Source organism: Ichthyophthirius multifiliis (assembly GCF_000220395.1).
Source record: "Ichthyophthirius multifiliis unplaced genomic scaffold scaff_1120509249435, whole genome shotgun sequence".
Classification (NCBI taxonomy): domain Eukaryota; phylum Ciliophora; class Oligohymenophorea; order Hymenostomatida; genus Ichthyophthirius; species Ichthyophthirius multifiliis.
In genome coordinates this window covers 40765-61576 of record NW_004087714.1, presented here as the reverse complement: position 1 = coordinate 61576, position 20812 = coordinate 40765, and the positions used below count along the sequence as shown (strand labels likewise).

The following is a 20812-nucleotide window of genomic DNA, read 5'->3' as shown; positions in this document are numbered from 1 at the left end:
AGAAAAAAAATATGTCAAATTTTTTAGGAAAAAAATGCATAATTATGTTATATTATTATATTATTTTTCAAAAACATTATATATTATTTTATCTTATTTTTATATTTTTAATAATATTATATTTTTGGTGGGGGACCTTTTTTTTCAAATAAATATTTTATAAATAAAATTATTTTTTATAAAACAAAAAAAATATATATAAATATAAATAGTATTAAAAATTTAAAAAAGATACAATAAATTTATTAAATTTTTTAATAATTGATTAAATAAAATTTTATATATAAAAAAAAATTTGTAAATTAATAGAAATACTTAATAAATAATAAGAAATTAAAAAACAAAACAAAAAAAATATAATAAATATCTTTTATTTTTTCTTAATATTTTTTATTATCTTATTTTTTGAAAACAATCAAGAAATAAAAAACCTAAAATCACAAATTTTCAATAATAATAGCAGATGCTCCACCTCCTCCATTGCAAATACTAGCAACTCCATATTTACCTTTATTTTATTTTAAAACACTAACTAAAGATTAAACCAATCTAGCACCAGACATTCTAAAATTAAAAAAAATGATTTAAATATAAAATAAAATAAAATACCCAATAGGATGTCCTAAAGCTACAGCTCCTCCATTGACATTAATTTTAATAGGATCAATATCAAAGAGTTTCATATTACATAAAGCAGTAACTGCAAAAGCTTCCGAAAACTCATAAAATTCAATTTATTATTACTTCATTCCAGCCAAAACGAGAGCTTTTTAAGCTGCTTTAGTAGGTGCAATACAAAAGTCAATTGGATCGACTTCGGCGTCTGCAAAAGAAATTATTTTAGCTAAAGGTTTAATATTTAATTCTTTTATTTTTTTTTCACTCATTAATACTAAAGAGCATGCTCCGTCATTTATTTTGGAAGAATTTGCAGCCGTTATAGTCCCTGTTTTTGAAAAGGCAGGCTTTAATAAAGGGATTTTTTCTTTTCTGAATTTTTATGGTTCCTCATCTTATGAAAACTATTTTTTTTTATTTTTTTTATTTTTTTTTATTTTACTGTTTCTTTATCATTTAATTTCACTGGAACTATTTCTTCATTAAACTTTCCTTATTTTGCTGCTTATAAAGCCCTTTCGTATGAAGAAATACAGAAATCATCTTATAATTATCGGGATATTTAAAAGTCTTATGCTGTTTTTTCAGCACATACTCCCATTGCACATTTATTATAAACATCAGAAAGACCATCAGTTGCTAAACCATCAAGTAATTATTAATTTCCATATAATATGCCTTTTCTATACTATTTTTTTAATTTAATTGTTTTGTTTATATATTTATATTTAGTTTACATTCATGACATAAAATGGAACATTTGACATACTTTCGAATCCTCCTGATATTATACAATTAGCAGCACCTAATTGTATTTATTAAGCAGCAAAACTTACTGCTTTCATTCCTGAAGAACATACTTTATTTACATTTGTAGCAATTGTTGTTATTGGTAATCCTATTTTTAAAAAAAAATATTTGAAGTAATATGTATTAATTTATTATTATAAAAATTAAACCTGCTCCTAATATAGCTTATCTAGCTGGATTTTAACCTAAACCAGCTGAACATACATTTCCAAATATTGCTTCATCAACATTTTCAGGGGAAATTTATTTAGATTCAAGAGCTGCTTTTATTGTTAATGAAGATAATTCAGTAGCTTTAAATTAGCTTAGTTTTCCCATCAGTGAGCCTACAGGTGTTCTTTTTGCAGCCACTATATAGACGGATTATGTTGAGAATTTTCTGGCTATTTTCATTTATTTAATAATTAAGATAATTTTTCAATTTATTATTATATTTAACTAATTTTTTATTTAATAAATATAAATATATATATATATATATATATATATATATATATATTGTTTAAGCAATAAAAATATTGATTATTGTTTATAAATATTATATTGATTTCATTTAATAAATAAAAAACATTATCATATAATTATCCAATTAGAATTTTTGAGTGATTAATTATATTTATAAAAACATAATTATAAAAAACTTAAAGTTTTAATAGTTTTTATTATGACAATTGATTATATAGATAATTGAAGGTTTTATGTTTTCGTTTTAGTTATAAGAGAATTAAATATTGCAAATTATATGATTTTTAATATATTTTTCAAAACTATATTATTATTATTATGATTAATTTCATAGAATTAAATTTCATTTAAAATTCCTTGTAAAAATACAGATATGAAATATTAACACGATAGTAATATTTTCTATATTTTTAATTATTATTTTTATAATAAAATAAATTATTTTAATAATAACAGTTAAAGCATAAATATGATTAAAAAAAAATAAGATTATATATAATTATTTTTATATAATTGATATTATTAATCATATCTTAAAAATATATTTATTATTAAATTAAAAAAAAATTATTTTGTACTTTATTTTTTTAATAAAAAATATTATATTATTTATATTGCCTTTTTTTTTTTTTCCTTAAATTTTTTATTTAAAAACTCAATCATAAAAATAAAAATCGTGAAAATAGATTTTTTTTTTTTTTTTTTTTTGGATTAATTTTTTTTTAAAAAAAATAAATAATATAAGCAAGTAAAATATACAAAATATAAAAATACCAAATATTAAATTATAAGTATCCTTAACTAAAAATACAATTAAATGGATTAAAATATAAAAATTATTCATTTAGACTCTTTAATATAAAGAGATCCTTCAAACAAAATAGCAGATATTCAACCGCATCATAAAAATATTGAAATAAAATTTATAATATTAAAAAAAAATTAAGTCATAAAAACTAAATAAGGAAAAATCATTACTTAATTGCTTATTTCAGATAATTCAGGAAGTATATTAATGAATATATTCGATGAATGTATCAATTAAAATAAATATATATGTATATATTTTTTTTAATTAATTTTTTCAAAGTTGGAGATTAATTATAATGTGGGGATTATTGTTATACATAAAATGCATATGCAGCTATTTATAAGGATAAATTAGTTCTTTATTAAGGAAAGTAAGGTATATTAAAAAAATTAGGAGATTTTTTCTTTGATTTTAATCCTAAACCGAATATAAGTAATAAAAATTGGTCTGATTACGTTTAAAATAAATATAATTAATGATTATTTTTAATATATGAAAAATAAAAATAATGTATATATTTTTTTTTGTAAGAATTTTATTAAAATTTATATAAAATGTATCAATTATTTATAATTATATGTATTTAAATATATAAATGAATACTTTATCATTTACTTATCTTAAATTTATGTTAATATAATGTCTTAATATACCATAAATATAATATAGTTTTAATTTTAATACATTAAATAAAAAAATTATAATTGTTTTGCATTTTTAAATATCAAACCATTAAAATAATATAATATTATGCTTTTTTAAATCTTTAAAAAAAAAAATATGATAATATTATAATTAAAAAAAAATTATTATTTTAAAAAAAGCTTTTTTATATTATTAAAAAATAAAAAATAATACAAAGTTATATGCATTAATATTATAAAAAAAAAAATAAGAAATTAAAAATAATTTATTTTTATTATTTATATTAAAATATAAAAAAAATTAAATAAAAACTCAAATGATAATCACAAAAGGTTATTGAAAGTCTTAAAGAAGTATAAAAATTAATTTGTAATGAAAATTAAAAAAATAAAAATAAAAAAAAATATAATAAAATAAATGAAATGATTAATAAAATATAATAGAAAATTTAAAAAAAAAAAATAAAAAAAAAATATAAATTAACAAAAAATTACAAAATATAAATTATTAAAAATATTATATTTATATATATATATATTTATAATGTATATATTTATATATTTATTTATGTATTTATGTAACGATATTTCAATTTTTTATTTGACAATAATATTTGCTCCAACATACCCCAAGAAGATATTCAGCAGTTATGGATCTAGAACTAAGCTTATGTAAAATGTATCCTATTTGTTCAACTTTAAGATAGACATTCTTCAATCTTTCAAACATACATTTATTTTCTAAATTGAGGTAGATATATCAATTTCTTTATTTATTTATTAAGACAAATTCTATTTAATAATTATTAAGCATTTTATTAATTATTTTATTTTTATATATTATTGAATTTTTTTTTTTTTATTTTATTATTTTTATTTAATAATTATATATCAGAAATATAAACTTCCAGTTTAAATCAAGAATTTATTATTAAAAATATTTTATAAATACTTTTTATTTAAATTTTCTTTATTATAATAAAAAAAAATATTTAATTAAATAAATCTATTAAGACTTGATTTCTGGAAAAAAATTTGAAAAATATAAACAAAAATAAAATAAATTAATTAACCAAATTATAATTTTTAATAATTAAAATTAGTGTTTTGAATGGACTATCGATAAGTTAGCTTCTTAAGTATTTTTTTTAGAATATAATTATACTTGGAATGAACTATTATTATAAAGTAAGTATAGATTCAATTTCTATTAGTCATATTCTTGCTAAACATAATATATAATAACAAGAAGTTTGTGCTATAAATATCCTTATATACACTTGGAAAACCTTATAGATTTTTATCGATTATAAGATCCTATATAAAAAGAAAAAAAGAAAACTAAAAAATGATTATAATTAGAACAAAAAAACTAACATAGAATTGAAACATTTTAATTAATATAAGAAGGATATAATAATTAATTTATAATGTCAAAAGTTCCTTTTTTTTCAATTCAAATTAAATACTCTCTAAGATAAGCTTTAAAAAAAAATGGAAATTTAGAAATTAAAAAATAAACAAAACCTAAAAAATTAACAAACGAAATGCAATGATGGCAAAACAATAATTATAATACATAAGAGTTTATATATAAATCTGCTTTATAAATTAAATAATCTATGTATAATTAGTTAAGGACTCCTAAAGATTAGTAGATGAATTTAAATAGCTTCATTCTCAATTTACATAATAAATTAAATTTATCTTATAAAAAAGTAATTATGTGAAACCTGTTATGGAGGACTCTATAACATTAAACCAAAGGTACTAATTTATTATAGAAATTATAAGTTCGTTATTAAATGATATGGTACAAGTATTCATTGATGAAACTGGTGTTAATTTTATTACTAATAAAATATATTCTTGAATAAAAAAGGGAGAAGAGCTATTATTAGAAATGAATAAAAGTTCTAAAAAATATACAATTTTAGGCGCTATGAGCAATGAAAAAGTAATTGCATATATGGTAATACAGGGATATTGTGATCAATATACTTTTATGGGTTTCCTATCAAAAATAATAGAATAATTAAAAAATGAAGTAAATTTTAAAAAATATATATTTATTTTTGATTAAGCTTAACAACATTCAATCTAATAATTCACCTGAATGCTTAAAAAAAATAATACCTTATATTTATACAGCAAGAAATAAACCGTAAATGAACCGAATAAAGTATTTATGGAGTTAAATTATATATATATATATATAAATATAAATATATATATATATATATATATAAATAAATATATATATTTTATTTTATTATTTTTTTATTTTCTTAATCTCTTATCTTTCAATTATTTGTATCGTTATTTAGAATATTAATAGTAATTTAATCAAAAACTTTTTTTTAATTTAATAAAAATCATTTATTATATAAAGACCTAAATTAATATTTTTTATATAAGATATAAAAGCCTTATATAAAAATAACTTTTAGTATTTACTTCTATAATTTTGAAAAATAATAAAATATAATACATATATTAAAAATTAAAAAAAAATGAACAATCATAAATAAGATTATGATGCAGTGTTAAAATTTTTAGTAATTGGTGATTCTGGTGTTGGTAAAACTTGTGTATTATTAAATTATTGTGAAGGTACATTTACGAATGTACATTTAACTACTATAGGAATAGATTACAAGTTAAAATAAGAAGAAATAGACGGAAAGCGTGTTAAATTACAAATTTGGGACACTGCGGGATAAGAAAGATTTAAGACTATTACTGTCAATTATTATAAGGGTGCTATGGGTATTGTTCTTGCTTACAGTGTAACTGATCCTAATAGTTTCAAAAATATTGCTGATTGGATGAAATAAATTAATGAACATGCTGATGCTAATGTTAAAAAAATTATTATTGCAAATAAGTGTGATATGAAAGATGATAGAAAAGTTAGTTAAAAGGAAGGAGAGGAATTAGCTGAAAAATATGGCGTTAAATATTTCGAAACTTCTGCTAAGGATGGATAGAATATTGGTGAAGCATTCAAATCTATTGCAAAATAAGCTTTAGACAATATAGATATAAGTAATATGAAAGGAGCTGGTATTAATGTACATGGAAATAATGCTAATAATAAAAAAAAGGATGGATGTTGTTGATTTTTTTTTAGTATATTATATATTATAATATGCTTTTATATATTTTTTATTTTATCATTAAAATACTTTATATGTTTGCACATAATTATATTTTATTTTTTAAATAATTATATATTAGTTTTTTTTTTTTTTTCTTTAATATATTTTTTGTTTTTGTGGTGCTTTATATTTTTTAAATATATTTATAAAATAAAATACAAAAGAAAAAAGAAAATACTAATGTTTTGATTTAATAATAAAAAAATTATATTTAATTTTATAAAATATTAATTTTTATATTTATTTTGTTAAAGTTATTCTTAATCTAATATTTTTATATTTTTTAAACTTGTATCTTCTAGATTTGCAATATTTTTAATATATATATTGAATTAACCTTTATTATAATCTCTTTCTATTTTATTTATAAAAATAATATATTATAATATACTCAGATTATAAAAAATAAACTATTAAATTATGAATTCTTCTTATAAAAAAAACTATTTGTAAATAAGAGGTAAGCTAATCAAAAGATGATACAGAAATTTAACTATAACTATAAATATTATTTATTATTTTATATTTATAAAACCTATTATTTTATTTTTTAATTATAATTTGTAAATTTTAATAAATAAAATAATTTATAATTAAATATATATAATTATAAAAAAGTAGATGATTTTTTATTTTTTTTATAATAAACAAATGATATTAAATTATATATATAAATAAGTATCTATATTCTAATGAAGATTTTATTTAATTATATTAAATAAATAAAAATATTAAGAATATAATTAAACACCATTGTAAAATATAATTTTTATATTAATAATTCATTATGAAAATAATATTTTTAAATATTTAGAAGTTTTTACATTTAATTTATTTATTAATTAATAAAAAAATTACATATTATTTAATAATTTTTTTCTAAATATTATACAATTTAGAAATTTATAAAATATAATAAGTAAAAGAAACAATATTTATCTATATATATATTTTTTTTTTAATAAATAAGTAAAAAATTTAAAATATTTAAAATAAATCTATTAAATTTTTATTTATAAATAAAATATAATTTTAATATTAATTAATAAATAAAAAATAAATTGATAAATTTTATATATAAATATACTATTATTTAATTATTATTTTTATTTAAAAAAAATTATTAAATCAAAATAAAATTTTATTAAGTATAAATACAACACAAAAATAATTAAAATAAATAAAAAAATTATTTTATTTGGTATACTTTTTTAACTATACATATATAAATATATTTAATATAAAAATAACTTAATTGAATTAAATAAATATATATGTATTTAGAGCAATAATAATAAAACAATTAAATTTGTATTTAAAATTTAAAACTTTCGTTTAATATATAAGAAATGTAAAAAAATTAATAAAATTAATTAATTTTAGACTAAGAAGATTTAAATATAAATCGATTTAGATAATTTTCCTCAATGAATTATAATGAATACGTTAATTATTTTTAAAAAACTCCACCATGTCCAAAGATAATGTATTTATATATTATTATTATTTTTTTATAAAAATTAAATTTTATAAGACCATTGAAATCAGTTGATATAAATGAACAAAACTTTTATCTTGAAAGTCCTTAGAATAACTTTAAGTATCCAAATCATATTTTTTGTATAAAAACTAAAAAATAGTTAAGAGAAATAAATTGGAAGCAAATTACAAGGCTTTAATTTAGATGAAGTAAAAATAAAATAAAATAGTAATGATAACTCTAATAGAAATAGATGTTAAACAAATAACGTAAATATTAGTATCTTTAAATTTTGTTAAAATATGAGAAAAAAACAAAATACTATTACAAATTGATTGATAAAAAATAAATTAAAATAATTGTTTTTTATAAAAAAACAATAAAGTTGTTTTTTCCATAATATGATTCTACAAAGTTTAAACTTTTTTATTTTATTATTATTAAATTTAATTTTATTTAATACTTTTTTTAATTGTAATTTTAAGATAATATAATAATATTTAAAAATCATGGTATTAAAAATAAATATCATTTTATAATTAGTTTGTTTAACTTCTATTATTTATATAAAATATATTTATTTTTCTAAATAAAATAACTAAAATAATAAAACTTATATATATAATATTTAAATAGTTAATTTTATATACAAGTTAAAAAAAATAATGACAATTTTAAAATTATAATAAAATAACTTAAATCAAAATTCATATCTTATAATAATTAAATATAAAGAAATATTTTTAATGATTAAGAAAAATATTCTGATTTAAAATAAATAAATAAATATATAAAGATATTTTCTTTATTGTTCAAAATTAATAAAAAATAACATATAATTTTCAAATCAATAAAAAAATATTAAGGATTATAAGAATTTACTAAAAACAAAATAATTATGAGAATTAGATGAAATTAAAATATGATTTGAATTATTTTAATTTATTTCGCAACAAATAATTATAAACTGTTTATAAACATAAAAAGTCTTGTATTTAAAATTAAATTAATATTTTCTTTAGTTTTTTTTTAAAAAAATTCAGTTAATTAAGTTTAATTTATATTAAAGAATATAATAAATAATTAAACATTTTTTTTATAAATGATAAATACATTTTTTTTAAAAAAAATGAAACTATAAAATTTTTAAAAATAATGAAAATAAAATAGCATTATGTTAATATTACTTAATAAATTGAAAATAAGGAATAAAATATAAATTTTAATTTAATTTTAGAGTAAATAATATGAATAATAATAATTTTATTTATTATTTTGATAAAAAATAGACAGAATTATTTATATAATAATATATATATTAAATTAATAAAGAAAATATGATTTAAAAAAATGTCAATAAATCATTATTTTAGTAAAATATTCAATAAAAATATTTTGATTTTTTATGATATTTTATTAATTTTTTTTTCAAAGAAAAAATATTTGTAAATTCATGATTTTTATATTTATTATAATTAATTACTTTTTTTTAAAAAAAAAGGCTTCTGAAATAAAAAATATAAATAAGAAGAATTAAAAAAATGTAAAATAATATTAATGAAGATATTCAAGATACAGGAAAATTTACATGCTATGAAAATTGTATTTCTTGTTTAGGAAAAGTAGCAGGATGTTTATCTTTAATACCTGGTTTTTGTTGTTTTCCATACCCTTATTAATAAATAAAATAATCTTATGTTGGATTGTTAGAAAAATTCGGGAGATACTAAAAAACATTAGGACCAGGTTTGCATCAAATAAATCCTTTTAGTGAGCAAATAAAAATAGTGAACTTAAAAACAAATGTATTTTAAAAAAAAAATATAATTAAATTTAAATTGAAGTATAAAAAAATTATATATAAATATATAAATATTCAACTATTATTTATTAAAAAAAGGTTATTGATTTAAATAGATAAAGTATAATCACTAATGATAGCATAATAGTTAATATAGATACAGTTATTTTTTATAGAATTAATGAACCTTAAAAAGCCTAATATAAAATTTAGGATTTAAATATGTCTTTATAAGGTATAATATTATTAATAAGAATTTGTTATTTTTTTTAAAAAAAGAACTAACATATGCATGCTTAAGGACTGTCTGTGGAGAAAATAATTTGTAAGTATTATTAGATTAAAGAGAAGATATAAATTTAAAAATAGGAGAATTTATGAACGCTTAAACCAAATAATGGTTTTTTTTTTTTTAATATTATTATTATATTTTTATTTTTTTTTTGTTAAAATAAAAAGGGGAGTTTTTGTTGAATAAGTATTCATAAAAGACATGATTTTAGATAAAAATATTGTTGAAGAATTATCTATGGTCCCCAAAAGTAGAAGAATAGCGTAAAGTAAAATAATTTCATGCTAATCAGATGTTTAAAGTGCAATACTTTAAAGAGAAGCATCTGATTTACTTGCTGCAGATTCTGCTATGTAAATAAGGTATTTTGATACTATATAAGATATTGCATAATTTTAATCAGCTAAAACATTATTTATGATTTTCGATGGAGAATAGGATAAAAAAAGAGAATAAAAATGAATATATATGTATCATAGTAATATATTATTATTATATTTTTTTTTTTGTAAAAAATTCAATATTTTTTTAATTAATCTTCCTAGTCACACTTAATACATTTGAGAATTTTATATTTTGGTACACAATTCTATTTTTTTTATTTTATTAAAGTAACAAAAAAATAAAAAAATACAGTATGTGCTTTATGACAACATGTGAAAATTTTAATTTCATCATTTTAATTTAATTATTAATCACAATAAATACATTTTTTATTTATAAAACAGTTAGCCTTCAAGCTACTTTCTGTTGGTCTTAATCTTTATTAATTTTAACAAATATCACTTCTTTATACTTGTTCAGTTGTTGGAAGTCTTCTTTTTAAACTTTTTTGACTCTTACTAATTAAATTTTTATTTGTAGTCGAATATGTGGTTTGCTCTCGAAATCTTTGCCATTATTAAAAACTTAATTAACTTTTCCTTTAATTTTTAGACTATGTTAAAAAATTTTTTTCTATATCTTTTGATTTAGATATATATTTGATATTTATCTAACTTTATATTTAAATAAATATATTATTAATAAATATATTTTATTATTATATATACTTATTATAACTTTCTTCATTTAAATCTTATATACTTGTATTATTAATTTAAGCTTTTTAAGATGAGCTACTATTGTTTTTTTCTTTTTCTTTTTCTTTTGAATTTTCCCTTGAGTTTTATTTTAATTTCTGATTTTCTTAATTAAGTAATTAATTATTATTCTCTTAAAAATTTAGTTCACTTTCTGAAAAAATATCATTTATATATATTTATTTAATTTAGATCGGCTCTTATTATATAGGTTTTTAATTTTGAACTTCTTGTTAAGATTATATTGCTTTTTTAATATAATTACTACATTTTTAATCAGAATTATATTTGGAATATTTAAAAAAATTATCTGATTTTAACAATATAGCTTATACATAATTCTTTTTACCAATTATTTTTTAGACGAATCTTTCATATGTTTAAATATTTTTTTCATCAGTCAAATCAAAAAATTAATCACTATATTTGGTCTGCGAAAAGCTTGGTTCTGCTTTTGTTGTTTATATTTCGATTTGTATTTTATTTATTTATTCTTATTTAAAATTATTTGATTTATACTTCTTATATTTTGAGTTTTTATATTAATTTATTTACCTGAATTTTCTATTTAGTTTCTTTGAGAAAAGAAATCTACCTATATTATAAATTATTTATTAATTAAAATTTAAAAAATACTTAAGGATCATATTCAATTATTTTTTTGAAAATTGATTTTAAAATCATTTTTTTATTTTATTTTGTTTCTCTTTCTTTCTTTCTTTTTTTCTTTTTTTTTTTTTTTTTTTGATAAAAATTTTAAATTTAAAATAAAAACTATTTATAATTTTTTGTAAATAAATAACAAAATATTTGATCATTTTATATAAAATTTATAGCACAATAAATATTTTAATAAAATTAAAAAAGAAAACCAATAAAATTAAATATTTTTATTTACTAATATAAATTAATAAAACACGAGTTTTAATAAAATTAATAAAATTTTATTTTTTATCTATTAAATGAATCAAAGTTTATATGATTTATAATAAATAACTGAATATGAATTACAAAGGTTAAGAAAATAAAATTACCCTAAATATAAGCAAATTCTAAAATAATTTTTAAAAACATTTGAACCTAAAGATTTACAAAAAGTATTTTTTTTAAAAAAAAGGATTGTTAAAATTATATAATTATATATATATATATATATATATATATATAAACATTTTTTTTGAAAATATAAATTGTTTTATTTATCGAAATAAAAAATAATAGATTTCGTTATCAATAATTAAACAATAAAATGGAGAAAGAAATGAAGACGAAATTCAAATATTATAATAATGGACAAGTCAGTTTTCATTTTTTTAAGACATAAACAAGAAGAAGTAAAATGTAGATTTAAAATTGCATTAAAAGTGTTGCAGTAAAATAAGATATGAAAAAGCTTCAAAAGGAGAACCAGTTTTTATGGCAGGTTTTAATTAATTAATAGTTTTTATTTTTTCTTATTTTATTTTGTTTTTGAAAAAAAAAAAAAAAAAAAAAAAAAGGGGAAATTCCATAAAAATTCTATATTATTTTAAGTGGATCTGTTAATGTAATGATAGCAAAAAAGGCTGAACAATTATAATAAGATATACAAGAAGAAACTTCGAAAATGAAATAATTAAAGCCTTCAGAGTAAAAGAAACATATGATCAATCGAATTTAATAAATAAAATAATAATAAAACGAATAAAAGAATAAATAAAATAAATTAAATAAACATTATTCAGTTTAAATAAATGAGGAATAATTAAAATAATTAAATAATTTATATCCTGTAGATTAAATTCAGCCATTATAGTTTACTTCTTTAAGAACCAAATCTAAAAAACAGAAATAAGTTATAAAATAAATGAGCTTATTTCAATAAAATGATAATAATTATCAACCAAGTAAATTAAAATATTCATTCATTTAATTTATTTTTTAAAAAGGAAAAAGTGAAATTAATATTTTAGAAAATAGCTAACAAGAAATCGACTAATAAACAAATTAAGAATCATCACTATTAGAAATAAAAAATCAAGATAATGTAGATAATAGTGATATTTCTAAATTATTAGGTGATGTTGAAATAAATTATATTTACGATATAGATAAGTTTTTTAAAGATGGAATACCAAGACATAAATATGTTTTGACTTTATTTCCAGGATAAATGTTTGGAGAATTAGGTTTTTTTTTTAATTATTTTTATATAAATAAGTATATTATATTTTTATATAAATAAGTATATTATATTTTTATATAAATAAGTATATTATATTTTTTATAAATAATTATATTATATTTTTTATTAAATAAGTATATTAAATTTTTATATTAATAAGTATATTATATTTTTTATTAAATAGGTCTTTTATTAAAAAAACCTAGGGCTGCAACTATTTTAGCAAAGGAGAATTCTGAATTTGCAGTTATGAGTGGAGAAGATTATAAAAATATACTAATGACAGTTGAAATAAAAAAGATGAATGAGAGAATCAAATTTATTTCTTAAAACTTTTTTAAGGATTAGGAAAAGAAATAGTTAGTAAAAGTACTTATTTTTTTGTAAAAAAAAATATGTAATGGGAAATACTATTTATTAAGAAGGGAATATTTCGAATTATGTTTATTTAATATAAAAAGGTTCAATAGAAGTAGTTTTTTTTTTTTTTTCTAAATATTGTTTTCTTATTTTTAAAAAAGATCTTATGTTATAAAAATGTAGAAATTAATTATTAAAACTAAGTATAATAACATACAAAGTAAAATTAAAGATTCCAAAAAGTATTGATTAGGCTATCTTAACTTGGAGAAACTTAATGCTTTGGAGAAATAGAAGTTATTAGAAATACTCCAAGAAAAACTAATGCTGTATGCTAATCTTAAAAGGCTACTGTTTGGGAAATAAATTAATAAGTAATATATATATACATATATATAAATAATAAATAAAGAATATAAAAATATAAAGTAATTTTTAAAAATATTAAATGATAATAATTTTCTAAATTAAGAATTCTTAAAATAGATAGAATTAAAAGAATAATGGTATGAGAAACAGATAAACAGTATAAATGTAAAAAATACAGTAATAAAAGATTAATACTAATTTTTGAATTAAAAAATAAAGTTACAAAAATAAGAAATTGTAAAATTAAATAGGCATAAAATTGAGTATTTTAAAGAATAAAATTTATTTAAAAGTGAAGAAGATAAATTTATTTCAGAATAAGTTTAAACTGAGTTATTAAAGGAAAATGTTCTAACTAATTATAAATAAATAAAATAAATTAAACTTCTTAATGAATATCATTATTAGTATGTTTTAGATGATACGCCATAAAATTAAATTTTAACCTTAATGAATGAAATTTAAAGAGATAAAAAAGCATCTAATTCTATTCATTATGTAGATTTTCTAAAAAAAAGTTCTTTTAAATAAGATGAAAGTGTAAAAATAATAAGCTTTAATTTAATTTTAAATTATTAAAATAAAATAGAATATTAATATAACTACAAATTTATCTCATTTCAGTAGTAAAAAATAAGAAAATTCGACTGAAAATAAAAATATAAATGAATTTTATATTGATCATAGAATGAAAGGTGAGTCTATTAGTTTAGATCATCAAAGTTTTTCTAATAATAAATCATAAGAAAAAATAAAAAATGAAAATAAAATAAAGTAAATCTAATTATTTTAAAAATTTGAAAGATAAGATAAAGTTAAATTGAAAGATTCAAATATATCTTTAGAATCTGTTCATAAGGCTATAAATAAATAATTACAAAATTCTTAAGAAAATGTGAAATTCCCGAAAATAGATGTAAGTAATTTTTATAGAGATTAAATTCAAGAAATTTAATAATTAAATTTATAAGAAAAGAGAGAAAAGAAAAATAATATGATTTAAATATAATTTTAAAAAAATAAATGTCCTTATTACCTTCCTTTAAAAAAAGCAAAAAAATAATAAACATTAATTACTTCAGTTTAATTGGGAATCAATATGACATAGTCATTAGTAAATTCAAATATTAAATATTTTTTTTTTTTTCTTATTATTATAATTTTAGAATTTATTTTTTACAATTAAATAATTATTTTTTTCCTGATTATATTTTTATTTTATTTTTTAAAAAAAGAGTCCTGATTAATAAAATCTTATTGAATAAAATAAAACTTAATTATATAAAGAAAAATAAAATAATATGATTAAGAAAAAGGCCTTTATGTAAAATAAATCAAAATCTAATTTGTAAAATAATGAGGGCCTTTAGATACTTAAGATAAATTGTATTAAAAAATAAAAATATTGAAAAAAACAATTATAATCAAAATAAATTAAAATATAAAATAATATATTAAATATATAATATAATTAAATAAATTAAAAAAATATTAAATTGAATACTTTTTATTTATAAATATATATTTTTTGTTTAATTTAAAAATAAAATAAAAAATTATTAATTTAATTGTTATAAAATATCAAATCAAATAAAAAAATCTAAAAAAATGATAAATTTATACATAGAAAAAATAAAGTATTAATTTTCTATTTTTTTAAAAAATAAAAAAAAAACAAAATTAATTTTTTTAATAATTATTATCTAATATTATTTTAATAAAGATTTTTCTATTTTTTTTAATAAAAAATTCAATAGAAAGGTAAAAATTTGAAAATGAGAAAAAAAAAAAAATATTAATTATTAAATTTTTTTATTATTTTTTTTTTTTTTTCTATTTTTTATAAAAAAATTAAATGAAAAATTCATTTACAATAAAAAAAATAAAATAAAATAAGATATTTTTATTTAATATTAAAATAAAAATTAATTGAAAAAAAAAAAAAAATCTTTATAAATATATAAAAGTAAAATTATTAAATTAGTATAATTATTTAATTTATATATATATAATTTTTATATAATATATTTCCAATAATTATTGATATAAATGACATTCTTATTTTTTAATTAAAAAATACAAAAACAAAAAAAAAAAAAAATTCATTTCTTAATATATTTATCATTATTTTTTTGAAATTTATCTTTTTTAAATAGATTTATAATAGAATTTTTCAAGAAATTCATTTGTTTATAAAGAGTAATTAAATTCGTCTCCATATTAAAAATAAGCTTGATTTTTTAAAAAAATGCTTGCTTTTTACCTATTATTAATCAAATTTTAAATAACTTCATCTTGTATTTCTATTTTCATAAATCCAATATAATTTTAAATGCTTTTGTATTAATTAATAATAATTTTTTCTGCTTAAATTTTTACAGGTATTTTAAAATTATCAATTGTTATCAAATTTACTTCTTCCCAAGGCATTTTATTTTTGGCTATATTTGCAAATTATTCAATTATTATATAGTATCTTTATAATGGTTCAACAAAATCTAAAAGACCTTATTTCATTGTTATTTATCTAAATTTTTCATTATTAAGTCCTAAAACTTATAAAATCTATTAAGAATAACCTTAATATACCATTATATCTTCTAAATAAGATCCTTTTTTAACAAAGTAGGCACTGTATTTACAGCTTTTAATTTTTTCGATTAAAATGGGCTTAATTTTTTCCTTGGCTTGGTCCCATAGTTGTTTTTGATAGTTTCTTTCTTGATCTTTTTTATTAATTTTGTTCATTTTTATTTTAAAATCTATTAAAGTTTAATATTTTTTTAATAATATAGCGATTCCTCTTGCAAATTAATCACCTAAAGAATTTAGTTAATAAATAACAATTTTAAAATCACGAATTCCTTTTTATTTCTAATCTAAATTTATGTGCACAAATTAATTAAATATATCTACTTCTATACTATTTACTATTTTAAATTCAGATAAAGGCGAAAAACGGCTTTCTATACCCTTTAAGAGGTCAAAATCGATAGATATATCTCCAACTAAGTAATATTTAGTGGTTGTTTTGACATGATTTTTTAATTAAAATTTACATTGAATTTTTGTTTATTTTTCAGTTTTTTATTCTTTTTCTTAAGTTTATTCTTATTCTTATTTTTATATTTTATTTATTATTTATTATTTATATTCATTTTCGTTTTCATATTTTTTTTATTTGTTTTTGCCTTTTATATAATATTATATTATTTTTTTACATAATATATAAGACATAAAATTTAATTACTTATTTATATAATATTATTTTTTTTTTTAATAAATATACTATATTTTTGATTTAACCTGAGGTCTGAGAATTTTAAGACATCGATGCACAAGTGGACATATCGTTAATTTATTGTTCTGTAGTTTTTTCGGGTTTTTAACTTTTTTCAAGTTATATAAGTTGTATTTAATTTTTTTCTTTTTATTATTAGTTCATTTTATCTATGGATTATTAAATTATTTATATAAATACTAATAAAAATATTAAAGTTTTATGTAAAGAAAAGTTTTTATTATTTATATAAGGTTCTTTTTTATTATTTTTTTTTATGTAAAAAATAAATTAAAATAATTAAATTTTTATAATTACTATTTTTTAAAAAAAATAAATAAATAAATATTATTTTTAATAAATTTATTAAATTTATTTTAATCAAATAATAGAAAGAAAAATTATATCTAAATTATTATAAACAAAAATTTGTATATTTAATAAAAAATTTATAATAAAAAATGATTATTTTTAAATTATATTTTTTTTATAAATAATTGATGTTTTTATTTACAACAAAAATATATAAAAAATTATTTTTATTGATTTTTTTTATCAGATTATATAATTTAAATACCAAAAAAAAAAAAATCATATTTTTTAATACATGTATTCCTTAATTTTATTTATATTTAAATATTAATCATTTTAGAATTAAAGAAAAAATTACAAATAAATAAATAGAAATTAATGTAATATTTAAATTATAATATTTTAGATATTTAATTTTCTCATATATTAATTAAAAAATAAAATATAAATTATAATACATTATTACTTTTAGACTATAAAAAAATTTTTAATTAAAAAATTTTTTAAAAATTTAAAATTTTTTGATAATAATAAATTTTATTTAAATAATTAAATTTATTTAAAAAAACTTTAATTATTGCCTATATTTTGTTATATAAATAATATTGATATAAACTTATTTAGAATAAAAATAGTTTTCTATTTAAAAACTTAATATAAATTTTAAAGATTTTTATTTTAATTAACTATTATTTTATTTTAATGGTATTATTTAATTTAATTATTTAAGTTTATTATTTAATTATAATAAACTATATAAATATATATTTATTGATTTTTAATATTTTTTATGATTGATAAAATTTGTATTTACCATTTTAAATATAATCATCATTATATAAATAATTAATTTAATTTTAAAAGCTTATACAAAAATAAAAAATTATTAATTATAATTATTAATCTTAAAAAAAATATTTTCTCTATATAATTATATATTTTTAAAGAATTTTCTAGATATTTTTAAAAAGAATAAATTTAAAATATATATATTTATATAATATAGTTATTTATAAATTTTCAAAGAAATATTTTATTATTTTAGAAAAGTAAATATTAATTGCATTATAAATGATATAAAATAAAAATTAATAATAAAATATATTAAACTAAAAAACTTAAATACTATTAAAATGTCAAAAGTAATTTCTATAAAAAAACTACTTTTTTTAAATGTTTTAGCTTTCCCAATAATTGTAAATAAAAATGTTTTTAAAAATCATTAGTAAAACAAAATACCTAATATTCCAAAATAAAAAAAAAAAAATAGGCTATATAAAAAAACAATTTACATAATTATAATATTAAATAAATGAAATCTGAATATAAAAACAATAAAGATGACACTAATGATATGAATTTGTAAATTTTGTTTTTCTATTATAAAAAAATAATGATTAAAACTAATATTTTATAATATTAAACAAAAAAAACAAATTTAGATTGTTTACAGAAAACAAATAATAAATTAAAGAAGATGAAGAAATGGAAAAATAAAAAAATAAAAATAAAGAAATATAATAAAACACTGAAGAATCTGAAGATAGTGAAAATGAAGATGATGATGAAAATAAAGAATAAAACGATGATGATGATGACGATAAAAATAATGGCATTTTAATCCCTGTTGTAGAATGGGTTAAAGGTATTATTCCAAGAATAATTCCAAAGCCTTAATCAGCTAAATGAAATAAAGAAAAATTAATAACTTAATATTTACGATTAAAATATAATAAATATATATTTTTTTTAAAAAAAATACAATATAATCATTTTGTTATTATTATAAAAAAGAAATTCTAACAATTTAATTTAATATATATAATTATAATTTTAAATATATAAATAGATATATTAAAAATAAAGAACTGATGATAAAAATAAGAGCTAAAATATTTTAAATAATTCTTTATAAATTAACTCTATTAATATTAATATATTGACTTTTAGTAAATATATAATTTTTAACCTATTTATTTTTTTTTAAAAAAAAACTCTATTATCTAAAAAATATACAAGTATTTATTTTTTCTCTTGTCTCTTTTTTTTTTTTTTTTGATGATAGAGTTATTTTAGAAAAATGAATTTGTATAAGAAATAATTTTTTTTTTTTTTTATAAATAAAAAAATATTTTAATATTAATAAAAAATTTATAATAATAAGTAAAATTAATTTTTAAATATATATATTATATCATAAAATTTTTAATGGGTATTGTTTCATCTACAACAGTATTAAAAAAATATTAAATAGAAATTAATATTTTACTGAATATAAATAAAATAAGTTGTCTTCAGAATTAAAAGATAAAATTATGAGTGTATTTAAAAGAATAGATAAAGACGGATCAAAGTGCATAGATAAAGAAGAAACATTAAAATTTTGGTTTAAATATATGTTTTAAATAAATATAAATTAATATAAAAAATATCAAGGCAATCTAACTTTGCAAAGGTAAATACGGATGCATTATTTAAAGCTGTAGATGTTGATAATAGCGGAACAATTACAGAAGATGAATGGTTACAAATCTGGATTACAGTAAAAGAGTCAGGGCATTCTGAATAAGAAATAGAGGAAGAAGTTATTCTTTTTTTAAAAATAAATAAATTTTTATCTATTTAAAAAGTTAGAAAATTTGCTTTTAGGATTCTCATGGGTTTATTTCGATAAAAATAATAAATGAATAAACGAAATACATTAAAAATATTTATTATTTTTTATTTAAAAATGGTAAATTTAATTAATATTTAAAAAAATGGGAAATATATATTTTAATAAAAAAAGAAATATAAAAAAAAATTAAAAACAATATTTATTAATAATATAAATTATATTAAATAAATAAAATATCAAAATGATAAAAATTCAAACTAATTAGCACATTCTTCTTAAATGCTAAATACTTTAACCTAAGGCATAACCTAGCTAGCGAACTTATCAAAATATGTAGAATTATAATTAGGATCATTTCTAATACTATCTCCATTCCATATAAGGGGGTAATTATTCAAAGGGTAGGTTTCGTCTTTAGAATTACAAGCATTTGCATTTCCGAATAGAAAATTCCATTCGAAAAAATTGGAATATAAAGCAAAATCTTATTTATATTAAGTTTAGAGAAGATATTTTGTTTAATTAAAAAATTAACAATTTTATTCA

The 20812-nt window shown here is 15.6% G+C and overlaps 6 protein-coding genes across 6 annotated transcripts, besides 41 other annotated features; 4 read left to right on the top strand and 2 right to left on the bottom strand. All coding sequences in view use genetic code 6, as the record gives it.

Annotated features, from left to right (window-relative positions):
• Positions 1–36: part of a microsatellite that runs on past the window's edge.
• Positions 37–437: 401 nt separating this feature from the next.
• IMG5_004260 (hypothetical protein) lies at positions 438–1821 on the bottom strand (the record flags this gene model as incomplete). The annotated part of the gene is made up of 5 exons (XM_004039934.1): positions 438–564; positions 610–1022; positions 1061–1306; positions 1356–1516; positions 1578–1821. 5 exons carry the CDS (start codon positions 1819–1821, stop codon positions 438–440), a joined length of 1191 nt encoding a protein of 396 aa, XP_004039982.1.
• Positions 1024–1058: a microsatellite.
• Positions 1027–1058: a microsatellite.
• A 64-nt stretch (positions 1822–1885) lies between the features above and the next one.
• Positions 1886–1927: a microsatellite.
• A 1803-nt stretch (positions 1928–3730) lies between these two features.
• Positions 3731–3763: a microsatellite.
• Positions 3740–3791: a microsatellite.
• Position 3792: 1 nt separating this feature from the next.
• Positions 3793–3828: a microsatellite.
• Positions 3819–3868: a microsatellite.
• Positions 3867–3914: a microsatellite.
• Positions 3893–3926: a microsatellite.
• A 234-nt stretch (positions 3927–4160) lies between these two features.
• Positions 4161–4218: a microsatellite.
• A 1330-nt stretch (positions 4219–5548) lies between these two features.
• Positions 5549–5611: a microsatellite.
• A 219-nt stretch (positions 5612–5830) lies between these two features.
• IMG5_004250 (Ras family protein, putative) lies at positions 5831–6470 on the top strand (the record flags this gene model as incomplete). Its single annotated transcript, XM_004039933.1, has 1 exon — positions 5831–6470. The coding sequence occupies exon 1, from the start codon at positions 5862–5864 to the stop codon at positions 6468–6470; it is 609 nt and encodes a 202-aa protein (XP_004039981.1). The 5' UTR covers positions 5831–5861.
• An 81-nt stretch (positions 6471–6551) lies between these two features.
• Positions 6552–6594: a microsatellite.
• Positions 6595–9064: 2470 nt separating this feature from the next.
• Positions 9065–9112: a microsatellite.
• Positions 9107–9157: a microsatellite.
• A 373-nt stretch (positions 9158–9530) lies between these two features.
• IMG5_004240 (stomatin family protein, putative) lies at positions 9531–10556 on the top strand (the record flags this gene model as incomplete). Its single annotated transcript, XM_004039932.1, has 4 exons — positions 9531–9794; positions 9890–10025; positions 10070–10190; positions 10250–10556. The coding sequence occupies 4 exons, from the start codon at positions 9531–9533 to the stop codon at positions 10542–10544; spliced, it is 816 nt and encodes a 271-aa protein (XP_004039980.1). The 3' UTR covers positions 10545–10556.
• Positions 10557–11397: 841 nt separating this feature from the next.
• IMG5_004230 (hypothetical protein) lies at positions 11398–11848 on the bottom strand (the record flags this gene model as incomplete). The annotated part of the gene is made up of 2 exons (XM_004039931.1): positions 11398–11759; positions 11801–11848. The coding sequence occupies 2 exons, from the start codon at positions 11846–11848 to the stop codon at positions 11565–11567; spliced, it is 243 nt and encodes an 80-aa protein (XP_004039979.1). The 3' UTR covers positions 11398–11564.
• A 21-nt stretch (positions 11849–11869) lies between these two features.
• Positions 11870–11910: a microsatellite.
• Positions 11872–11910: a microsatellite.
• Positions 11876–11910: a microsatellite.
• Positions 11911–12293: 383 nt separating this feature from the next.
• Positions 12294–12331: a microsatellite.
• A 306-nt stretch (positions 12332–12637) lies between these two features.
• Positions 12638–12662: a microsatellite.
• A 164-nt stretch (positions 12663–12826) lies between these two features.
• Positions 12827–12865: a microsatellite.
• Positions 12866–13346: 481 nt separating this feature from the next.
• Positions 13347–13511: a microsatellite.
• Positions 13353–13495: a microsatellite.
• Positions 13512–15320: 1809 nt separating the features above from the next.
• Positions 15321–15372: a microsatellite.
• A 104-nt stretch (positions 15373–15476) lies between these two features.
• Positions 15477–15529: a microsatellite.
• Positions 15484–15533: a microsatellite.
• Positions 15486–15529: a microsatellite.
• Positions 15504–15535: a microsatellite.
• Positions 15536–15864: 329 nt separating this feature from the next.
• Positions 15865–15899: a microsatellite.
• Positions 15900–16022: 123 nt separating this feature from the next.
• Positions 16023–16056: a microsatellite.
• A 221-nt stretch (positions 16057–16277) lies between these two features.
• Positions 16278–16318: a microsatellite.
• Positions 16319–17141: 823 nt separating this feature from the next.
• Positions 17142–17184: a microsatellite.
• Positions 17185–17669: 485 nt separating this feature from the next.
• Positions 17670–17726: a microsatellite.
• Positions 17727–18125: 399 nt separating this feature from the next.
• Positions 18126–18156: a microsatellite.
• Positions 18136–18213: a microsatellite.
• Positions 18214–18355: 142 nt separating this feature from the next.
• Positions 18356–18393: a microsatellite.
• A 232-nt stretch (positions 18394–18625) lies between these two features.
• Positions 18626–18667: a microsatellite.
• A 467-nt stretch (positions 18668–19134) lies between these two features.
• Positions 19135–19338, top strand: IMG5_004220 (hypothetical protein; the record flags this gene model as incomplete). Its single annotated transcript, XM_004039930.1, has 1 exon — positions 19135–19338. One exon carries the CDS (start codon positions 19135–19137, stop codon positions 19336–19338), a length of 204 nt encoding a protein of 67 aa, XP_004039978.1.
• Positions 19339–19453: 115 nt separating this feature from the next.
• Positions 19454–19494: a microsatellite.
• A 268-nt stretch (positions 19495–19762) lies between these two features.
• Positions 19763–19812: a microsatellite.
• Positions 19763–19818: a microsatellite.
• Positions 19773–19818: a microsatellite.
• Positions 19819–19857: 39 nt separating this feature from the next.
• On the top strand, positions 19858–20336 carry IMG5_004210 (hypothetical protein; the record flags this gene model as incomplete). Its single annotated transcript, XM_004039929.1, has 4 exons — positions 19858–19881; positions 19938–20002; positions 20086–20233; positions 20280–20336. The coding sequence occupies 4 exons, from the start codon at positions 19858–19860 to the stop codon at positions 20334–20336; spliced, it is 294 nt and encodes a 97-aa protein (XP_004039977.1).
• Between the last annotated feature and the right edge of the window lie 476 nt (positions 20337–20812).